We start from the raw sequence: 22,343 nt of genomic DNA, 5'->3' as shown, positions 1-22,343 counted from the left end.
CAAACTGAAGTTTTTTTTAACTTGACTCGCCGTCTAAAAATGATACACTCCTGCGCAAGATGCTGAAAAAAAGAAAACATCCTTAAAATAGCAATATTCATGAAATATTGTCAAATTTATTCTAGTAAATTAGTGAAAAAAGAAATCGCTCTCGGGAGGATATTTCCAGTCATGCCAGTGCAGCTCCTATCTTCTTGAATGAGGAAAGACCGAAATCTCAAAAAGGGTCGGTCAAGATTACGATCAAAGAATATATTTCAAATCAGCAATAAAATTTAACAACACTGGACTCATATATTGTGCTTCTTTGCCTCATATTACGCTTGAAAGCGCAATTTTCAAGGCTTGTATAGCTAATGCGCATGCGCGTTCTCGAGTTGATTGACAGGCGATGTCTGGATTTAAAAGGTGATTGGCTCTTTTACCTGTAAGGCGGGACTTCCTTCTTACATCCGTTGACCGTTGGGCGTTCCAATTTCTCCCATTTATTTTAATAGAAGTGGCCCGTCTCTGCTATATACTCTCTGCACCGCCTTATCCTTGATCTGACAAAACTACAACTCCCAGAATCCTCCTCTCAGACGTAAACATCAAGCCAGATGAGACGACGCTACAGCTGCAGCTTCTGAAGCGACACAGATGAAATGACACAAAAAAAGAGTCCGTGATTCCAGTCCGGTTCAGGACAACACACCCATTTAAAACCTTTGGCAAAGAGGCAGGTTATTATCATTTGGCATGAGTTTATATAGCTAACCGGGGCTTGAATGTGATGATGTTGGCTGTCATGCTAAAGTAAAGCCCACCAGCTGTTTGTATGTGTATGTATATGTAAATAAAAATATGTAGCTAGATTAAAACGAATAACCCCCCCCCCCGGGAAAGGGACTGACATTTAAGAAAGGATGAATCTGAATGTCGGAGCGTCTCCTCCATTGAATGGACTCGGAAAACAAGGTGTGTTAATCTTTATTAAAGTCTATGTGTGCATGAAATAATTATGTTTATGCGTTAGATATATTGAAGCTAATTTGAGTATTGCAGTTACTCTGAAATATATAAAGAGTTGACGTCAGAAAGTCATAGCCCCCTAGATTTTAAAAGGGGGGGTGCCAGGGGGGACATAGCCCCCTGGATTTTTTAAGGGGGTGTGCCAGGGGGCATAGACACCTAGGTTTTTTTTGTGCCCCCCAGAAACATATGAATAATTTTTTTAACTTAGTATAGGCCCTGAACTTCCCCCTGGACTTGCTAAAGACTTAAGCAATTTAGGTGAAAGATCTTGGTCAACGTCTCTCTTTCCAGCCAAGTTTTCTTGTGAAACACTCTTAAACTCTGGCTGACAGTATTACTGTAGATACAGCAATATTCAGGTGCTTTGGTTCGGTGCTGACTCTTGCGATAATTTCAACAGCTGCTGAGTCCAGACGGAAGCGGAAGACAGCAGAGATCGCTCAGGCTTTGAGTATGACACCAGTGGATGTGGCCACTCTGAGGCGTATGGCCATCAGTGAGGGAGGTCTGCTGACCGATGAGATCCGTCGTCAGGTGTGGCCCAGACTGCTCAACGTGTCTGTAGACAGCATACCTGAACAACTAGGTAAGACCTGGGTACATTGAAAGCCAAAGTAGCAACAGTTTTCAGAACAACCACTGGGCGGCGCCATGATTATTCTGATTGCCGCTGGACTGTTTTCTGGTTCCTGTCTCTATAAAAAGCAATGTAAAAACTACCGAAACGAGAGATCCAGACGAGAACAACAACAATAAGTGTTAGTTGGAGTAGAAATGAGTTCAGACAACTTGTTAAGTTGTTGGCTGTCATAACAACTTGAAGTAGTTGATTATATCCACATAACTAACCTCAGGCGATCGCTTCATGTCACACTTTAAGCGCTTGACACTGTTAATGCTTGACACTTTTAGCGCTTATTGTATTTAGCGCTTTCCACTTTTAGTGCTTGTTGCTTTTAATGCTTGCCGCTTTTAATGCTTTTATTGCTTGCCACTTTAAACACTTGCCGCTTTTATTGTTTGTCGTTTTTACCGCTTGCCAATTTTGACACTTTAATCGCTTGCCGCTTTTAGCGATTGCTGTTTTTAACGCTTGATGCTTTTAACGCTTGTCGCTTTTATCGTTTGTCATTTTTATTGCTTGCGTCTTTTATCACTTGCCATTTTTAATGCTTGCCACTTTAAATGCTTGTCGATTTTTCCGCTTGCTTCTTTTATCGCTTGCCTCTATTATCACTTGCATTTTTCATCGCTTGCCACTTTAAACACTTGCCGCTTTTATCGTTTGTCATTTTTACTGCTTGCCACTTTTGACGCTTTAATTGCTTGCCGCTTTTATCGCTTGCCTCTATTATCACTTGCATCTTTTAACGCTTGCCACTTTATACACTTGCCACTTTTATCGTTTGTCGTTTTTACCGCTTGCCACTTTTGATGCTTTTATTGCTTGCCACTTTTAATGCTTGCCACTTTAAACGCTTGTCGCTTTTATCGCTTGCCTCTATTATCACTTGCATCTTTTATCGCTTGCCACTTTAAACACTTGCCACTTTTATCGTTTGTCATTTTTACCGCTTTCCACTTTTGATGCTTTAATCGCTTGCCGCTTTTAGCATTTGGCGTTTTTAGCACTTGCCACTTTTAGCACTTGCGATTTTTAATGCTTGATGCTTTTATCACTTGCCTCTATTATCGCTTGCATCTTTTATCGCTTGCCACTTTTATTGCTTGATGTTTTTTAACGCTTGACACTTTTAGCGCTTGCTGTTTGTTAACGCTTGACACTTTTAGCGCTTGACGCTTTTAGCGCCTGCTGCTTTTGTCGCTTGCCATTTTTTATCTCTTGATGCTTTAATCACTCGATGCTTTTACCGCTTGCCGCTTGTAGCGCTTGCCACTTTTAGCACTTGCCATTTGTAACGCTTGACGCTTTTAACGCTTGCCTCTTTTATCGCTTGCCGCTTCTGATGCTTTTATCGCTTGCCCCTATTATCGCTTGCCCCTATTATCGCTTGCCACTTTTGATGCTTTTATCGCTTGCCCCTATTATCGCTTGCCCCTATTATCGCTTGACACTTTTAGCGCTTGACACTTTTAGCGCTTGCTGTTTGTTAACGCTTGACACTTTTAGCACTTGACGCTTTTAGCGCCTGCTGCTTTTGTCGCTTGCCATTTTATCACTTGATGCTTTAATGTTTGACACTTTATCGCTTACCATTTTTTTATCTCTTGATGCTTTAATCACTTGATGCTTTTACCGCTTGCCGCTTTTAGCGCTTGGCATTTTTAGCGCTTGCCACATTTAGCACTTGCCATTTTTAAGGCTTGACGCTTTTAACGCTTGCCTCTTTTATCACTTGACACTTTTGATGCTTTTATCGCTTGCCTCTATTATCGCTTGCCTCTTTTAGCGCTTGCCTCTTTTAGCGCTTGCCGCTTTTAGCGCTTGACGCTTTTAGCGCCTGCTGCTTTTTCCGCTTGCCATTTTATCACTTCATGCTTTAATGTTTGACGCTTTATCGCTTGCCATTTTTTATCTTTTGATGCTTTAATCGCTTGATGCTTTTACCGCTTGACGCTTTTAACACTTGCTGCTTTTAATGCATGTTGCTTTTATCGTGTATAACTTTTAATATGCTTGTTGCTTTCATAGCTTGTTGCTTAATTGTTTGTCGCATTATCGGTTCTGGTAAGGGCACAGTTTTATCTAAAACTTGAACAGTATTTTTTTTGCTTTTACTGCAAAATGCATATCGGTAACATTTTTGGTTCATTTTTTTGTCCATCAGAGAAAGTAGATCGCGAGAACAACAAGGATTTTAATCAAGTGCTTCTGGATGTTCAGAGGTCCTTGAGACGTTTCCCTCCAGGTGAGCAGAACAGACCTCCACACTTTTTTCAAGCCTTAGCTGATCTTGATCCATGCCTAAAGTGCTTTTTGTTTCTTTGCCATTTTTAATGGCTGCAGGAATGCCAGACGAACAGCGTGAAGGCCTTCAGGAGGAGCTGATCGATATTATTCTGTGGGTGCTTGTGAAAAACCCTCAGCTGCACTATTATCAGGGTTACCATGACATCGTGGTGACCTTCCTACTGGTGCTGGGGGAACGACTCGCCACGGCCCTGGTGGAGAAACTCTCCACTCACCATCTCAGGTGGGCCACTAACAAGTTATTTTGCTGTAACATGAGCAAGATCAATCAGAAACAGGGTTATATAATAGAATTTATATATTTAAATTGAGTTATTTTGTTCTATTTGTCTTTCCAATTTAGTTTAGTTTTTGTTAGTTTTCACTCTATAGCCACTTTCACACATGAAAGTGAAACTGGCGAACCAGCCATGATGTTAAGACATTTTGATGGTTGCTTGGTTTTTATTTTCGGCATGTTGCGCTAGGTAACGCTCACATGGAAATCTTATTGGTCCAAAGCCACAAAACTCCCATTTTGATTTCATAGGGTGGTCAAATGAAATTTGTTCTGATTGACTGTGATTTTGTCACATTTCATTTTCATTGGGGGCTCCTTAATGCGTCATGCATGGTTAGGATGTGTAAAATGTTCAATTTTAGTTTCTGTTGATTTTAACCATCTGTCCTACATTACAGGGACTTTATGGACCCCACAATGGACAACACCAAACACATCCTGAACTACCTAATGCCCATTATAGAGAGAGTCAACCCAGAGGTCTATGGCTTCATGCAACAGTGAGGAGAATCTCTTAATTGTTTTGTAATTATTTTATATTTGGCAATATTTAAAGCACAGTATGGTTGAGATTGGTTTTGTCTTATATTTAAGACATGATTTATCTCTCAAACCCTTGTTGTCAATCACAAAAAATTCAAGTTGCCGATGAATATGTCTGTATTTTGTCTACAGAGCCGAGGTCGGCACCATCTTCGCCCTCAGTTGGCTCATCACCTGGTTCGGACATGTTCTGTCAGATTTCCGCCACGTCGTTCGGTTGTACGATTTCTTCCTGGCCTGCCATCCGCTCATGCCCATCTACTTCGCTGCTGTGGTACGATGTTTCCTCTTTGGCAGTTTGGCACCATCTAAACCATCTTCTGAAAGCTTTGATTCTCTTCTTTCTGATATTCAGCAGAAGTGGGTCAGGAGTTTCACTACCGCTGCAAGAGCAGCTATATTTAGACCTGAATCGTGCTGTGTTGTTGAGTCTGAATAAATAATTGAGATATTCTCTTGTTTCGGGACTATTTTGATTGTCGAATAATAAAGGACCATATTCCGCCACTCTCTGAGCTTTGTTTTACAGGAAGTAGATTAGGGATTAAAGATTAAGGTGCTATATGTAAGATTGACGACAAGCATTTGAAATGGGTACTGCAGTCCAAATTCAGAATATTGGAGAGTTGTCTGCCCCGCCCCAGACTCGATGCTCATGCGGGTTGCCAGAACGTTGACACACAAATTAGCCAACTCAGCATCCATTTTAAAGGACTTCTGGACTTTAAGCTGTCTCCATCTTCCAAAGGCATCTCCAATATTTATCCTTGTTTTACTACGCCTCTGGTCATGGTGGTTTTTAGACGGATGGCGAGGCTTTTTAGGTCAGGTGGAATCTGTTATCTCTGATCCAGTTCGTTTGCTGGCTTCCATGGCTGCAGCACGCAATGTTCTTTGCCTGCAAACTTGTTCAAATCTGGCAACCCGGCGGTGTCGAAATACTATTGGTGAGTGGGCAGTGGGCGGGATCACAGAGGCCAAAACATAAACAGAAATTCTGGGCCGGAATGGAAACTTCAAAGTAGAATATACTGGCTGTAGCATTGTTATCGGAGAAGCCAGTATTTCAACTTGTTGAATGTTTCCTAATTCTCTAATGACATATTATGGTCATTTTATGATTTAGTACAGTAAAAATATTACATATAGCACCTTTAATACCTGTACATGGGTGAATCTCTGAAAACTTAAATACCCAGGTCATATTCACCTCAAAATCAAAACATAGAAAATAAGAAATTATATATAGTATTTCATAAAGAAAACGTAGCCTAATTTTATGAAAATTAAGCACATTTTCCTTCCAAACATACTTTACTGTAATCAAAAAACAAACAAACTCACTGTCGTTACTGTAATGTGAAATAAATAAAAAATGGTTATGTTAGGATTAGGTTAGGGTATTTATGAAAATAATGCTGCATTACAAAAAAAAAAAAAAGGTTTCATTTTGATGTAGTGAGATCCAGCAGATGGAAATGACTTCAGTAAATCAGATGATTTGTAGAAGGAATAACAACTTTAGTTTGTTATTAAATTAATAAATGAATAAAAATGAAATAATCAATACTGAATAAATGCAATAATACAGATAATAAATGTTTGATTATAAATGTTGAGTAGATATCCTAAGGACTAAGTCCTGGAATAAACAACACAAAGTCTTGTCTTTGTCTAATGAACTAAGTAAGTAAATGAGAAAAGTTAAAGTACAGAATGATTCGAGATGAGGCCTCAAAGTTGGAGATCAGATGCGAAGAGCTGGAGAGAAGAGATGTTAGTTTGACTCGTTTCGTTAAGATTCATTAAGGCCTTTATACCGTCTTGAGACTGTGCCAAAAAGCACTTCCTTTTTAAGTTCAGAAAATTCTGCACGATGTTAGGTTGTAATTCAAGGTGTCAGGTCATATTGTTATGACCTATTGAGTGTGAAAACTGTGGTTGAGGGGAAGCATAAATTATGGCCTGCTTGTATATGTATATAAAGTCAAAGAAGTCAAGAATTTCCTGATCTCAGCAAGATACGAGCACAGATGTCCTAGACACATCCTGTGTTTATAGACCTCGTCTATACATTACTTGGAACAATAATAAAACCAAAAATTAGGCTCTCTTGCTCCAGCTCTGAAACCTCATCGGGTCATAAAGTAACATAAACACATATACAAGAGCACATAAAGAATGCATTTCGAAGCACGAATGAATATATGAAGGAATACAAGGTTTGGAGGACGAATCTCAGTTGCCTCCGTGTCTGAGACCGTCAATCAGCGCATCTTATCACATGGCTTGTTGAGCGCGTTACCGCTGAGAACTAGCGTGTGTGGAGGCTTCACGCCAGTCCACCGTGGCATCCACACACAACTCACCACGTGCTCCACCAAGAGCGAGAATCACATTATAGCGACCACGAGGAGGTTACCCCATGTGACTCTACCCTCCCTAGCAACCAGGCCAATTTGGTTGCTTAGGAGACCTGGCTGGAGTCACTCAGCACGCCCTGGGATTCAAACTCGTGAACTCCAGGGGTGGTAGTCAGCGTCTTTACTCGCTGAGCTACCCAGGCCCCCTCTATCTGCACTTTTTTAATTGTTTGTTTATGTACTCATGTGTCAGACTGACGCTTTTGGTGCGTCTCACTTTAGTTGCATCGCATCTCACTAGTTTCTAGCGTTTCTAGTCACATGAGCTGTGTCGAGTTAAACATAGTTTGAAAATGTGAAAAAAGCATCTCGAGATCCCTGCATTCTGTTGTGTTCGGTCCAGATGTCTTTGAGCACAAAAGCTGCCTGCTCGATGGCTTGACGAGGCGTGTTGCCTGTACAGCTGGAGTAGTGCTGACTGCCCCCTACTGCCATATCAAGGTGGTACATCAAGCTTATGGAAATTAGGAGGCATGATTAATTGCTTAATGTTTTTAACACATTATTAATCGCACTAAATAAACATGCTACATCAACAGCCCTGATTATAATGCTAAAAAAACACACATTAGAACATGTATAAATTGGCATGTGAGATTCCAAACTAGCCTTGGGCCTATCAGCAGAAGTCCAAAAACAAGGGCCAGCTATGTCAATAATTTTTAAACCATCCATTTAGAGAGAGACAATCCAGGCTATCACAGTAGTAGGAAAACACAAAAGCCATTGTTTGATGAAATATTTTCTTCCTTGTCTTGAGCAATAGCACTGAATACCATCTATTTGCAGATCGTGTTGTATCGAGAGGAGGAGGTGTTGGACTGTGAGTGTGATATGGCCATGGTGCATCATCTGCTTTCTCGTATCCCAGAAGACCTGCCGTACGAGACTCTGATCAGTCAGGCAGGAGATCTGTTTGTACAGTTTCCTCCATCTGAGCTGGCCAGAGAAGCCGTCCAACAGCGCAGTCAACAGTGAGTGTCTACATTCTTTCTGGATTGTTGGAAGTGTTTTTCTTCTTTGCGCACCATCTCACCCTGTCCAGAAGTGTTTTACATATATGTTTCTACCTATTTATAGCAACAATATGTTTTTAGAGAAAATCAAGACTAAACTTCAGAAAAATTCCACTTTCTACACACTTTACAACACATTAAAAGTCCGCCGACAGGGTGACTCTCACGAGACCTGTCGAAAACAGAACATTGCACCCCAAAATAAAAAGACAGAAAAAATGAATAATATTTTGTTTAAAGAAAATGCAGAATGTCCGCATGTCTTGGAAATTTAGGCTGCATAGACATTCTGTGTTTTTGCACGAAGTCAGCGCATGCGCCTGCTGTTGACTGCACTAAAAAAGTATTTCAAAATAGTCATAGTGCGCATGTGTCTAACGCATTTGTATAGACACGCGGTCAACATAGTAAACTTTAAACGGCCGAAGCCCAAAAGTATACTTGGCTTTTTCACATGCCGGTATGTTCAGACTGAATGCGTTCTTCCAAAAAAGCGCAACAACTTTAACTGAATTTAGGAGTCGCAAAATGCGTTTTTGTTTTTACTTGACACAGCATCTAGAAAAACGCGGCGCTCCATCTAGCGCATGTTTACATAGGAAAACAATTTGACAACAGGGCAGAATCATGCAAAACTATATTCTACATTTTAACAATGTTTGTTATGATTGGCTAATCCCCACTATCTTTTTGTGTTTAAAGCTAAAGTATGTAACTTTTTCTGTGTTAAAATACTTCCTCCTATCCCAGCTTAATATGCAGAGACAGCTACAAGTAAGCCAACAAGTAAACAGATTTTTTGAAAATTGCTCAGTTACGTTACTCAACCTATGACATGAGTTGGGGGCAAGACTATCTCTTTGTTTGACCAACGGCAGAGGGGGGCGTATTCAGAAATTACATACTTCAGCTTTAAGTTCTTTCTTTGCCGTTGTTGTTTTTCTTCTTCTGGTGTTTACATAATAATTTGGGAACATCTAACAATGTAACCCAAACTCCCCTCACATAGCTGTTTGACCTTACCCGACCCCTAAACAACACAAAACATTCTTGCTTTTGTCTAGAACCGCTGCCTCCACCTTCAAAGACTTTGAGTTGGCGTCGACACCGCAGCATCCAGACGTGGTGCTTCGGAAAAGAAGGAAAGAGCAACAACAGCAACAACAACAGCACCCCCTCGAGGCCCAGCGAGGCACTGTAGCTGTGGTCCAGCCCACTGCGCGGCGGATTATGAAACTGGCGGTAATGGGTTTGACTGTGGCAATGGGGGCCGCAGCATTAGCGGTGGTGAACTCTGCACTGGAATGGGTGCCAAAACTAGACTTACTCTTTCCTTGAAGGAGCCAATTAACAGCACAGAACAACAGCGTCTCGTTATGAAGAGTTTATTTGAGACAACTTTTGAATATTTCTTTTTTTTTTTGCCAATTTCTTTGTATTTATACTTGTGAAGTCGGACTAATGAATATAAAGTTGTGCTTATAGAGATTATAATTAAACAAGATGTTTGTCACAATGAATGAAGCGTAGAATCAGAAATAGTGAGAAATGAGGACGATGCACACCATTTGTAAAACTAGTTACGTAAATTTGCAAATATGTCTCATTTTATTCAATGCAACAATTTATGTATCAGTGTGCCTCATTCATTTAACCCAGGTATTACACATTTCTCTGGAAATTGTTCAAAAAACATTGGATCTCATTCATGAAATGCAAGCAGAATGAATTTGTACATTTTTTACGTAAAAATGTATTTATGAACGATGTACATAATAATGGTTTAGGGGAAAACATTTTTTTTATTCATGTACAAAAACAACATTGAAACAAGTCACATGTATATTGTTTGTTAAACCATTTTTACATTAAGTGTCACACTGAATTAAATGCAACACAAACATTTGTTCTGCTTCCACTTCATGATCGATGCCCCATGTGTTTTATTACACTCCACTACCTTTAAAGAAATAGCCTTAGAATATTAAGACCAAAATGTTTTTGGAGACCTACATGTAGAGTTAGCAATTTAATTTAATTATATATTTTTTTAGGACACCTTGTTATGTGTACGTAACATTTCAGTTGTGAAACAATTTTAAAACAACATTGAATGAACACAATCTTTTACTGAGCTTATAATTTGTATACGTTTATGTTTTTGAAATAATTTTTTAAAGTTTCTCCAAATCTCTTTATTCCAGTATTTTATTATCAATAAGTGCTGATCTTAGTTTCTGAAAAACCAAGCAGTTCACATGAATTACAAAGTTGGAATTGAAGTAACTTAGACTTCTTTATTCTGGAGTATGTCAACGATGAACGTGACATGCTTAAGGTAGTTTCTAAGGTAGTTATATTCTGTTGTTTAAATTCTGTCTAGAAGTGATTGTTTCCACTAAACAACATCTGAGCTTAGAGTAACATCCAAGTGGTTATTTAAGATTCTAACATTGCTTGGTTGAACACATCCTTGATTCTTGGTTTATTCAAATAATCTACTCTGTTTATGAATACACAATGACTGATGCTTTTATGTTGCATTGATTTTGCACTAAAGAACACGCTTCTTGGTTATTCTTTTGCACTTTGAGAATTTGTTCTAAGTTGTTTCTGATTCGCTCAAGTTAATGTGTCACAATTATGTTTAAATAAAATGAAAGATGATCAATGTAAGAGATTATTTATATAGCTTTATTATATGTAGGCATTTAAAAAATTATGTGCATTAACTTCATAAGATATTGTAAAGAGTTTAAGAGGGACCCTCTTGACAACATTTTGAGAATTAAAGAAAAATAAATACTTCAATTCTTGTAGTTTTAAAATATATTTACTTTTTTCATTTTAACTTGTGTGATTTGTGAGTTGATTACAGTCCATTCCATTTTCTGCATTCAGATTAACCATCATCATGTTCTTTATATTTTCTTCATGGTTCAATTTAGGGATTCAAAACATCAAAAATCCCTTATATAAACATCAAGGTATCCAGAGTCTTGAGAAATAATTTCACAGTCCAGTCATTATACTGGTAATGCACAATTCTTAGTACATTATCCATCATTTTACAATTCCTAGTTTGACATTTTAAAGGGAAATGGTAGTTATTTAAGACTTATCAGTTTAATGCATCTTTTAATAATGTGGTGTATACTTCAAAATAAGCTCAGATAGTGCAATTTATGTAAACACTTTGGCACATTCAGAGGTCACAGTTAAGGATTTGAAACTGGAGCCTTTTCAATTGTTCTTTCTAATATAGCTCAATCATTTCCAAACCCTGTTCTCCTGATGGCATTCACTTTTATTTATTAGTCGGAAATCAATTTTACAGTTAACTTTACATCTGTTTTGGGTCAAAGGTCTAGTTTTAACAAAAACCTGAACCCTCTCAAGAAAAGTATTCCTGATTAATGGGCCAAACTGATGTAACTAGAGAAAGTGAACATTTTAAAGCTTCGCAACAACAATTACAAACTGTGTGTTTGAGAAAGTGTTGTGCTGATGTAGCGTAGTTTTTTATGTTGAAGAAGCAGCGTTAAGCGATCAGTGACAGTTCTGGCATTGTGGATGGCAGAGGACTCCAGTGACTCGACATCTGCAGCCACCCGATGTGTCTCCAGCACCCTGACGAGACAAAACAAAGTCTAGATTAACCATCTGATGCTAGTGACATCATAATTAGACTAAACAGTTTACTGTACTTTAACTTAAAATACTGCACAGCAAAATGTCTAATATATATATATATGAATAAATACATTTTAATAGATCATAAGATTGAATTACAGTATGTGTTTGTATACAACTACAACTTTTCTGAATGAATTGCTGATCTACTGAACTACTGAATAACTTAAATACTACTGTATTACTGAACTACTAAATCACAGACATAGTGTACATAAATGCAGAACTACTGCTACAACTTAAACCACTGAACTACTTAAATAGTACTGATTTACTTAAAAACTACTGAATTACTTGAACAGTACTGAATTATATAAATACTGCTGAATTACTGAACGACTGAACCACTGATTTAAATACAGAACCACTGAAATACTGAACCACTGAATTATTTAAATACAGAACTATTGAATTATTGATCTACTGAGTTACATAAATACTGCAATTACAGAACTACTGAATTACTGAAATACTTAAATGCAGAACTACTAAAATATAAAAAAATTAAATATTTGTAATTCTGGTTCAGTAGTTCTGCATTTCAATAATGCAGTGGGAATAAGTAAAATACAGAACTACTGAACCACTGAATTACTTAAATATTGCTGAATTACTGAACAATTAAACCATAAAATTACTTAAATACAGAACTACTTAATTACTTATCAACTGAACCACTGAAATACCTAAATACTGCAGAATTACTGAACTGCTTGAACTACTGATCAATTATTTAAATACAGAATGACTTAATTTCTGAACCATTTAATTATTTAATTACAGAACTACTGAATAACTGATCTACCGAACCACTGAATTAAATGCAGCTGAATTACTGAACTACTGAACCATTGAATGACTTAAATACTACTGAATTACACTGATCAATTACTTAAATACAGAACTAATTAATTACTGAACCATTCAATAACTTAAATACAGAACTACTGAATTTCTGAACCACTGAATTACTTAAATACTGAATAACTGTATTACATAAATACAGAACTACTGAATTACTGAACTACTGAACCACTGACATACATGCAGAACTTCAGAATTACTGATGTACTGAACAACTGAATTACTTAAATATTACTGAATTACAGAACTACTAAGATACCAAAATACAAAACTACTGAATTACTAATTTCCTAAACTACTGAATAGTGTACAGTAGGTTTGTTTCTGACCTTTGGTCCCCATCGAGCCTGTTTGGTCACCCAGCAGATCTCTGTCTTACACATTAGACAACAGATCCAGTCACAGCCGTCTTTTTTCTGAACAATCACTTTACATTTGGGACACTCCATTGCCTCGCCGTTCTTCAAGAGTTGCTGGAATGGACACCGGTCTGAGGTTAACAAACGTTTTAAAGACCGACAAGTGCCTGTGATTGTGTGGGCACTGTTTCACACTTGCAATAGATAAAAAAAGCTATAACAATAAAGAAAAGCCTTGAATTTATGAATTTCTTGCCCACCTCAAGCACCTCTGTGGTTTGTCGGGCTGCGTCATCATTCTGCGCTCTTAAATGAAGGTCGTCCTGATATTCTTTGCAGTTCATTCCCTTATGAATAGCCTTGTTAGGAGAGTAAAATTAATAAGCTTATCAACTTTTAAAAGGTCCGATAAATGCTTCCTAAAGCTTTTGTTTTCAACGTGAAATGTGTATTCAGTTTTGGTGCAAATTAGTCACTTAGAAGCTAGCCAAATTTGACATGCTCTTATCTTCAAAAAACATAAAACTAAAAAAGGAACAAAAAAAAAAGATTAAATGTTTACCTTGCAGAGGAGACAGTTTGTCTCGTTGCAATTATTACATGTAAACTCGTTCACGTCATCTTCGAAGATGCACCAGCCGGGACAGTCGGGTGTCTTGCAGTGGTAGCTGTTCTCAGTGCGGGATTCTGCAATGCTCAGCCTCAGTTCTAGAAACTTCAGATACTCTTCCTGAGTGAGAAGCTGGTGAAAAATAATAACAACATATATGATTACATGTTCTCTGGTACAGTATGTTCACCATACTCACTGAGCAGTTAAATTACTTTAATAAAGCCCATAGGCTATAGGATACTTGGCTTCTAGTCCTCAAAATCATCAAGAAAATACTGATTGTATCACATCAGTTTATTTAATGCAGGTTTGGGTTTATCTACTGTAAAATATTTATGATCTTACCGTTTTGATTTCTCTGTCTTGAAGTTTGCAGTTACAGGAATACTCCTGATCTACAAATGGGCACGACACTTCGGCATCTGTGCAGTTCAGAACAGTTCCTTTGAGACATTCTCTGAACAACACATGCAGAAGTAGTATTTTAGTGATATCTGAAGTTTAAATGGTACAGTACATTCTGTTTAAAGTTTCAGTATAATGAGTGTTTTCTATCAAACACTACCTGCAGAAGCTATGCAGACACTCTCTTAGAACAGCACCCTCTCCTGGCATGATGGTGCAAAAGCAGATTGCGCAATCCAATTTACCCGCATTCTCCACCAGGCTGTGGGAATCCATTTCCAAGAGTTCTTGGAAATTCCTCTTCTGTTCTTCCAAAAGAGACTAGGTCAATGCAACGAGAAAAAACACATGTGTTATACTTCTGTATTATTTTATATTGTAATAAAAAAGACACATGGACAAACAGCCCTAGGGAATGTGTACAGGATTTTGATTGGAATAGGAATCATTTTTGATTATTGAAGCAAGATACTTTTAGAGTTTTTTCCACAGATGCTTTGGTCCAGATTCGGTTCTTCTCTGGGTCTCAGTGGGTTTTCATTGTCACAAAAAACAGATCAGTCGCTCAGCTAACCTGCTCGTAATGCATACTGGCGAGTTCCTCCTGTTGAAGTCTTCGATGTTCTTCCTCATCTGGCTGGTACAGATCTGGTACTTTGTAGTTCTCAGGTCTCGCTGTGCTGCACATCTCACATCCAGGGCGCGTTGGTTTATTCAGGAACGTGCACTCTGAACATGACCAACCTGGCTGAAATAAAACAAATATATATATATATATATATATATATATATATATATATATATATATATATATATATATATATATATATAAAATTATTGGGGCTAGGTTTCCTCTATAGTCAACATGATAATAAGTTATACCTGAGGTTTGGGAGGAAGAGGAGGCTGAAGAAGAGCATTTCCTTTGGCGACCAGAACCGGCAGGCGTGGGTCCATGATCTCCATGTTTTCAATAATACCTTCACAAATAAGTAAACTGATATTGACTGGATTGATCATTGACATTCATGTGCTGATACAACACAGCGACTGCATGCTGTTATTTGAACACAATAGCTCTACTACTGCATGAAACTTAGTGAGCTGCTGTCTTACTGTAGGAGCCATTCACACTGAACACATTTTTGGGTCCTGTTTTAAAAATAGTTTTTCTGTGTACAAATCCACTAGACTGACGTCTATGACCGTTGTGGCTCATCTCGCTGTTTTATTCATCATCTTGCGCAGGAGCGCCACTGTTTTAAAACACTGTGTCAAGTTCAAAGAACTTAAAATAAAATAAAAAAATGTGTCAAGACATCTGCGTTCTGTCACATTCGTTGGCAAGATGGACGTCTTTGACCATTGCCGTGCACCTCACTATTTTTCATCTTATGAAGGAGTGCCGCGTTCTTTTCGCCGTTGTATCTAGTTAAAAGAACTTCAACTTTTAAAAACACATCTCAAGACACCTGCATTCTCTTACATTCGTTGCGCTGCATCTAATATGTGTGTGCTATTTTCTAATTGTTTTTCAATGTAAACACACACTATTTTGATTGTTGTGCCGCATCTAGCTGTTTGTTTCATCGTGTCACGCATACGTGCGACGCTTTTCCGACACTGTGTCAAGTTAAAAGAACAAACTTTTTTTTTATTTGATGTAAACATGCTCTAGAAGCTAAAGTCTTTGACCGCCGTTGTGGCACGCCTCGCTGTTTTTTATTATCTCGTGTGGGAGCGCCACGGTTTTTAGATGCTGTGTCTAAGTTAAAAGAACTTCAACTTTAAAAAAAGTGTCCCAAGACACCTGCATTTTCCATTTTTATGTCAGTCTGTGCTGTTTTTCAATTTTAACGTCAGTCTGCGCTGTTTTTCAATTTTAACGTCAGTCTGCGCTGTTTTTCAATTTTTGCGTCAGTCTGTGCTATTTTTAAATTTTTTGCGTCAGTCTGCGCGGTTTTTCAATTTTAACATCAGTCTGTGCTGTTTTTCAATTTTTGCGTCAGTCTGCGCTGTTTTTCAATTTTAACATCAGTCTGTGCTTTTTCGATTGTTTAACGTCAGTCTGCGCTGTTTTTCAATTTTTGCGTCAGTCTGCGCTGTTTTTCAATTTTAACGTCAGTCTGCGCTGTTTTTCAATTTTTGCATCAGTCTGCGCTGTTTTTCAATTTTAACGTCAGTCTGCGCTGTTTTTCAGTTTTAGCGTCAGTCTGCGCTGTTTTTCAGTTTTTGCGTCAGTCTGCGCTGTTTTTCAATTTTAGCGTCAGTCTGCACTGTTTTTAAATTTTTGCGTCAGTCTGAGCTGTTTTTAAATGTTTGCGTCGGTCTGCGCTGTTTTTAAATGTTTACATCAGTCAGTTCGATTGTTTAACGTCAGTCCGTGCTGTTTTTCGTTTGTTTTGCATCAGTCCGTGCTGTTTTTCTTTTGTTTTGCATCAGTCTGCGCTGTTTTTTGTTTGTTTTGCATCAGTCTGCGCTGTTTTTCGTTTGTTTTCCATCAGTCTGCGCTGTTTTTTGTTTGTTTTGCATCAGTCTGTACTATTTATAAATTTTAACGTCAGTCTGTGCTGTTTTTCAATGTTTGCGTCAGTCTGCGCTGTTTTTCGTTTGTTTTCCTTCAGTCTGCGCTGTTTTTCGTTTGTTTTGTGTCAGTCTGTGCTGTTTTTCAATTTTTGCATCAGTCTGCACTGTTTTCATTTGTTTTGCATCAGTCTGCCCTGTTTTTAAATGTTTGCATCAGTCTGCGCTGTTTTTTGACTGATTTGCATCAGTCTGCGCTGTTTTTTGACTGATTTGCTTCAGTCTGCACTGTTTTCAAATGTTTGCATCAGTCTGTGCTGTTTTCAAATGTTTGCATCAGTCTGTGCTGTTTTTCGTTTGTTTTCCATCAGTCTGCACTGTTTTTAAATGTTTGCATCAGTCTGCACTGTTTTCAAATGTTTGCATCAGTCTGTGTTGTTTTTAAATGTTTGCGTCAGTCTGCACTGTTTTCAAATGTTTGCATCAGTCTGCACTGTTTTTAAATGTTTGCGTCAGTCTGCACTGTTTTCAGATGTTTGCATCAGTCTGCGCTGTTTTCAAATGTTTGCATCAGTCTGCGCTGTTTTCAAATGTTTGCATCAGTCTGCACTGTTTTCAAATGTTTGCATCAGTCTGCACTGTTTTCAAATGTTTGCATCAGTCTGTGCTGTTTTTCGTTTGTTTTGCATCAGTCTGTGCTGTTTTTCGTTTGTTTTGCATCAGTCTGCGCTGTTTTTCGTTTGTTTTGCGTCAGTCTGCGCTGTTTTTAAATGTTTGCGTCAGTCTGCACTGTTTTTAAATGTTTGCGTCAGTCTGCGCTGTTTTTAAATGTTTGCGTCAGTCTGTGCTGTTTTCAAATGTTTGCGTCAGTCTGTGCTGTTTTTCGTTTGTTTTGCATCAGTCTGCGCTGTTTTTCGTTTGTTTTGCATCAGTCTGCGCTGTTTTTCGTTTGTTTTGCGTCAGTCTGCGCTGTTTTTAAATGTTTGCGTCAGTCTGCACTGTTTTCAAATGTTTGCATCAGTCTGCGCTGTTTTTCGTTTGTTTTCCATCAGTCTGCGCTGTTTTCAAATGTTTGCATCAGTCTGCACTGTTTTCAAATGTTTGCATCAGTCTGCACTGTTTTCAAATGTTTGCATCAGTCTGTGCTGTTTTTCGTTTGTTTTGCATCAGTCTGTGCTGTTTTTCGTTTGTTTTGCATCAGTCTGCGCTGTTTTTCGTTTGTTTTGCGTCAGTCTGCACCGTTTTCAAATGTTTGCATCAGTCTGTGCTGTTTTTCGTTTGTTTTCCATCAGTCTGCACTGTTTTCAAATGTTTGCATCAGTCTGTGCTGTTTTTCGTTTGTTTTCCATCAGTCTGCGCTGTTTTCAAATGTTTGCATCAGTCTGCGCTGTTTTCAAATGTTTGCATCAGTCTGCACTGTTTTCAAATGTTTGCATCAGTCTGTGTTGTTTTCAAATGTTTGCGTCAGTCTGCGCTGTTTTCAAATGTTTGCTTCAGTCTGTGTTGTTTTCAAATGTTTGCGTCAGTCTGCACTGTTTTCAAATGTTTGCATCAGTCTGCACTGTTTTCAAATGTTTGCATCAGTCTGTGCTGTTTTTCGTTTGTTTTGCATCAGTCTGTGCTGTTTTTCGTTTGTTTTGCGTCAGTCTGCGCTGTTTTTAAATGTTTGCGTCAGTCTGCGCTGTTTTCAAATGTTTGCGTCAGTCTGCGCTGTTTTTAAATGTTTGCGTCAGTCCGCGCTGTTTTTAAATGTTTGCGTCAGTCCGCGCTGTTTTTAAATGTTTGCTTCAGTCCGCGCTGTTTTTAAATGTTTGCTTCAGTCCGCGCTGTTTTTAAATGTTTGCGTCAGTCTGCGCTGTTTTTAAATGTTTGCGTCAGTCTGCGCTGTTTTTAAATGTTTGCGTCAGTCCGCGCTGTTTTTAAATGTTTGCTTCAGTCCGCGCTGTTTTCAAATGTTTGCGTCAGTCCGCGCTGTTTTCAAATGTTTGCGTCAGTCTGCACTGTTTTCAAATGTTTGCATCAGTCTGCGTTGTTTTCAAATGTTTGCGTCAGTCTGCACTGTTTTCAAATGTTTGCATCAGTCTGCACTGTTTTCAAATGTTTGCATCAGTCTGTGCTGTTTTTCGTTTGTTTTCCATCAGTCTGCACTGTTTTCAAATGTTTGCATCAGTCTGCACTGTTTTCAAATGTTTGCATCAGTCTGCACTGTTTTCAAATGTTTGCATCAGTCTGCGCTGTTTTCAAATGTTTGCATCAGTCTGCACTGTTTTCAAATGTTTGCATCAGTCTGCGTTGTTTTTAAATGTTTGCATCAGTCTGCACTGTTTTCAAATGTTTGCATCAGTCTGTGTTGTTTTCAAATGTTTGCATCAGTCTGCACTGTTTTCAAATGTTTGCATCAGTCTGTGTTGTTTTCAAATGTTTGCATCAGTCTGCACTGTTTTCAAATGTTTGCATCAGTCTGTGCTGTTTTTCGTTTGTTTTCCATCAGTCTGCGCTGTTTTTAAATGTTTGCATCAGTCTGCACTGTTTTCAAATGTTTGCATCAGTCTGCACTGTTTTCAAATGTTTGCATCAGTCTGTGCTGTTTTTCGTTTGTTTTCCATCAGTCTGCGCTGTTTTTAAATGTTTGCATCAGTCTGCACTGTTTTTAAATGTTTGCATCAGTCTGCACTGTTTTCAAATGTTTGCATCAGTCTGCACTGTTTTTAAATGTTTGCATCAGTCTGCGCTGTTTTCAAATGTTTGCATCAGTCTGCACTGTTTTCAAATGTTTGCATCAGTCTGTGTTGTTTTTAAATGTTTGCATCAGTCTGTGTTGTTTTTAAATGTTTGCATCAGTCCGCGCTGTTTTCAAATGTTTGCATCAGTCTGTGTTGTTTTTAAATGTTTGCATCAGTCTGCACTGTTTTCAAATGTTTGCATCAGTCTGTGCTGTTTTTCGTTTGTTTTGCATCAGTCCGTGCTGTTTTTCGTTTGTTTTGCATCAGTCCGCGCTGTTTTTCGTTTGTTTTGCATCAGTCCGAGCTGTTTTTCGTTTGTTTTGCATCAGTCCGAGCTGTTTTTCGTTTGTTTTGCATCAGTCCGTGCTGTTTTTCGTTTGTTTTGCATCAGTCCGTGCTGTTTTTCATTTGTTTTGCATCAGTCCGTGCTGTTTTTCGTTTGTTTTGCATCAGTCTGTGTTGTTTTTAAATGTTTGCATCAGTCTGCACTGTTTTCAAATGTTTGCGTCAGTCTGCGCTGTTTTCAAATGTTTGCATCAGTCTGTGTTGTTTTCAAATGTTTGCATCAGTCTGTGTTGTTTTCAAATGTTTGCATCAGTCTGCACTGTTTTCAAATGTTTGCATCAGTCTGCACTGTTTTCAAATGTTTGCGTCAGTCTGCCCTGTTTTCAAATGTTTGCATCAGTCTGCGCTGTTTTCAAATGTTTGCGTCAGTCTGCCCTGTTTTTAAATGTTTGCATCAGTCTGCCCTGTTTTCAAATGTTTGCATCAGTCTGCGCTGTTTTCAAATGTTTGCATCAGTCTGCGCTGTTTTCAAATGTTTGCATCAGTCTGCGCTGTTTTCAAATGTTTGCATCAGTCTGCGCTGTTTTCAAATGTTTGCATCAGTCTGCACTGTTTTCAAATGTTTGCATCAGTCTGTGCTGTTTTTCGTTTGTTTTGCATCAGTCTGTGCTGTTTTTCGTTTGTTTTGCATCAGTCTGCGCTGTTTTTCGTTTGTTTTGCGTCAGTCTGCGCTGTTTTTAAATGTTTGCGTCAGTCTGCACTGTTTTTAAATGTTTGCGTCAGTCTGCGCTGTTTTTAAATGTTTGCGTCAGTCTGCGCTGTTTTCAAATGTTTGCGTCAGTCTGTGCTGTTTTTCGTTTGTTTTGCATCAGTCTGCGCTGTTTTTCGTTTGTTTTGCGTCAGTCTGCGCTGTTTTTAAATGTTTGCGTCAGTCTGCGCTGTTTTTAAATGTTTGCGTCAGTCTGCACTGTTTTCAAATGTTTGCATCAGTCTGCACTGTTTTTCGTTTGTTTTCCATCAGTCTGCGCTGTTTTTAAATGTTTGCATCAGTCTGCGCTGTTTTTAAATGTTTGCGTCAGTCTGCACTGTTTTCAAATGTTTGCATCAGTCTGTGCTGTTTTTCGTTTGTTTTGCATCAGTCTGTGCTCTTTTTCGTTTGTTTTCCATCAGTCTGCACTGTTTTCAAATGTTTGCATCAGTCTGCGCTGTTTTTCGTTTGTTTTCCATCAGTCTGTGCTCTTTTTCGTTTGTTTTCCATCAGTCTGCACTGTTTTCAAATGTTTGCATCAGTCTGCGCTGTTTTTAAATGTTTGCGTCAGTCTGCACTGTTTTCAAATGTTTGCATCAGTCTGTGCTGTTTTTCGTTTGTTTTCCATCAGTCTGCGCTGTTTTTAAATGTTTGCATCAGTCTGCACTGTTTTTAAATGTTTGCGTCAGTCTGCACTGTTTTCAAATGTTTGCATCAGTCTGTGCTGTTTTTCGTTTGTTTTCCATCAGTCTGCGCTGTTTTTAAATGTTTGCGTCAGTCTGCACTGTTTTCAAATGTTTGCATCAGTCTGCACTGTTTTTCGTTTGTTTTCCATCAGTCTGCGCTGTTTTTAAATGTTTGCATCAGTCTGCACTGTTTTCAAATGTTTGCATCAGTCTGCACTGTTTTCAAATGTTTGCATCAGTCTGTGCTGTTTTTCGTTTGTTTTCCATCAGTCTGCGCTGTTTTCAAATGTTTGCATCAGTCTGTGCTGTTTTTCGTTTGTTTTCCATCAGTCTGCACTGTTTTCAAATGTTTGCATCAGTCTGTGCTGTTTTTCGTTTGTTTTCCATCAGTCTGCGCTGTTTTCAAATGTTTGCATCAGTCTGCGCTGTTTTTAAATGTTTGCGTCAGTCTGCACTGTTTTCAAATGTTTGCATCAGTCTGCACTGTTTTCAAATGTTTGCGTCAGTCTGCGCTGTTTTCAAATGTTTGCGTCAGTCTGCGCTGTTTTCAAATGTTTGCGTCAGTCTGCGCTGTTTTCAAATGTTTGCGTCAGTCTGCGCTGTTTTCAAATGTTTGCATCAGTCTGCGCTGTTTTCAAATGTTTGCGTCAGTCTGCACTGTTTTCAAATGTTTGCATCAGTCTGTGCTGTTTTTCGTTTGTTTTGCATCAGTCTGCGCTGTTTTTCGTTTGTTTTGCATCAGTCTGCACTGTTTTCAAATGTTTGCATCAGTCTGTGCTGTTTTTCGTTTGTTTTGCATCAGTCTGTGCTGTTTTTCGTTTGTTTTCCATCAGTCTGCGCTGTTTTCAAATGTTTGCATCAGTCTGTGCTGTTTTTCGTTTGTTTTGCATCAGTCTGTGCTGTTTTTCGTTTGTTTTGCATCAGTCTGCACTGTTTTCAAATGTTTGCATCAGTCTGTGCTGTTTTTCGTTTGTTTTGCATCAGTCTGTGCTGTTTTTCGTTTGTTTTCCATCAGTCTGCGCTGTTTTTCGTTTGTTTTGCATCAGTCTGCACTGTTTTCAAATGTTTGCATCAGTCTGTGCTGTTTTTCGTTTGTTTTGCATCAGTCTGTGCTGTTTTTCGTTTGTTTTCCATCAGTCTGCGCTGTTTTCAAATGTTTGCATCAGTCTGTGCTGTTTTTCGTTTGTTTTGCATCAGTCTGTGCTGTTTTTCGTTTGTTTTGCATCAGTCTGCACT

General features: G+C 38.5%; 2 protein-coding genes across 4 annotated transcripts in view; one reads left to right on the top strand and one right to left on the bottom strand.

Moving 5' to 3' along the window:
- Positions 1–569: 569 nt before the first annotated feature.
- Positions 570–10,879, top strand: LOC127439059 (TBC1 domain family member 20-like). 3 transcript variants are annotated; one of them, XM_051695089.1, is made up of 8 exons: positions 570–957; positions 1,415–1,600; positions 3,804–3,884; positions 3,983–4,169; positions 4,625–4,726; positions 4,902–5,043; positions 7,982–8,166; positions 9,273–10,879. In XM_051695089.1, exons 1-8 carry the CDS (start codon positions 906–908, stop codon positions 9,544–9,546), a joined length of 1,209 nt encoding a protein of 402 aa, XP_051551049.1. In that variant the 5' UTR covers positions 570–905; the 3' UTR covers positions 9,547–10,879. The 3 variants fall into 3 exon arrangements, with proteins under 3 accessions (XP_051551049.1, XP_051551050.1, XP_051551053.1); XM_051695090.1 differs by having other exon boundaries at positions 579–718; XM_051695093.1 differs by having other exon boundaries at positions 589–722.
- Positions 10,880–10,881: 2 nt separating this feature from the next.
- The window catches only part of LOC127439058 (ranBP-type and C3HC4-type zinc finger-containing protein 1-like), a 38,076-nt gene continuing 26,614 nt past the window's right edge, over positions 10,882–22,343 (bottom strand). The window contains exons 6-13 of the mRNA XM_051695088.1: positions 15,025–15,122; positions 14,717–14,890; positions 14,303–14,463; positions 14,083–14,194; positions 13,687–13,866; positions 13,385–13,483; positions 13,095–13,238; positions 10,882–11,838 (exon numbers count right to left, since the gene is read on the bottom strand). Of these exons, the coding sequence (XP_051551048.1) occupies positions 11,758–11,838; positions 13,095–13,238; positions 13,385–13,483; positions 13,687–13,866; positions 14,083–14,194; positions 14,303–14,463; positions 14,717–14,890; positions 15,025–15,122 (1,049 nt within the window). The 3' untranslated portion in view covers positions 10,882–11,757. The remainder of the gene's footprint in view (positions 11,839–13,094; positions 13,239–13,384; positions 13,484–13,686; positions 13,867–14,082; positions 14,195–14,302; positions 14,464–14,716; positions 14,891–15,024; positions 15,123–22,343) is intronic.

Source organism: Myxocyprinus asiaticus, chromosome 50, assembly GCF_019703515.2.
Source record: "Myxocyprinus asiaticus isolate MX2 ecotype Aquarium Trade chromosome 50, UBuf_Myxa_2, whole genome shotgun sequence".
NCBI lineage: Eukaryota > Metazoa > Chordata > Actinopteri > Cypriniformes > Catostomidae > Myxocyprinus > Myxocyprinus asiaticus.
The sequence above is the reverse complement of the archived record's forward strand: the minus strand, read 5'-3'. Positions and strand labels throughout refer to the sequence as shown.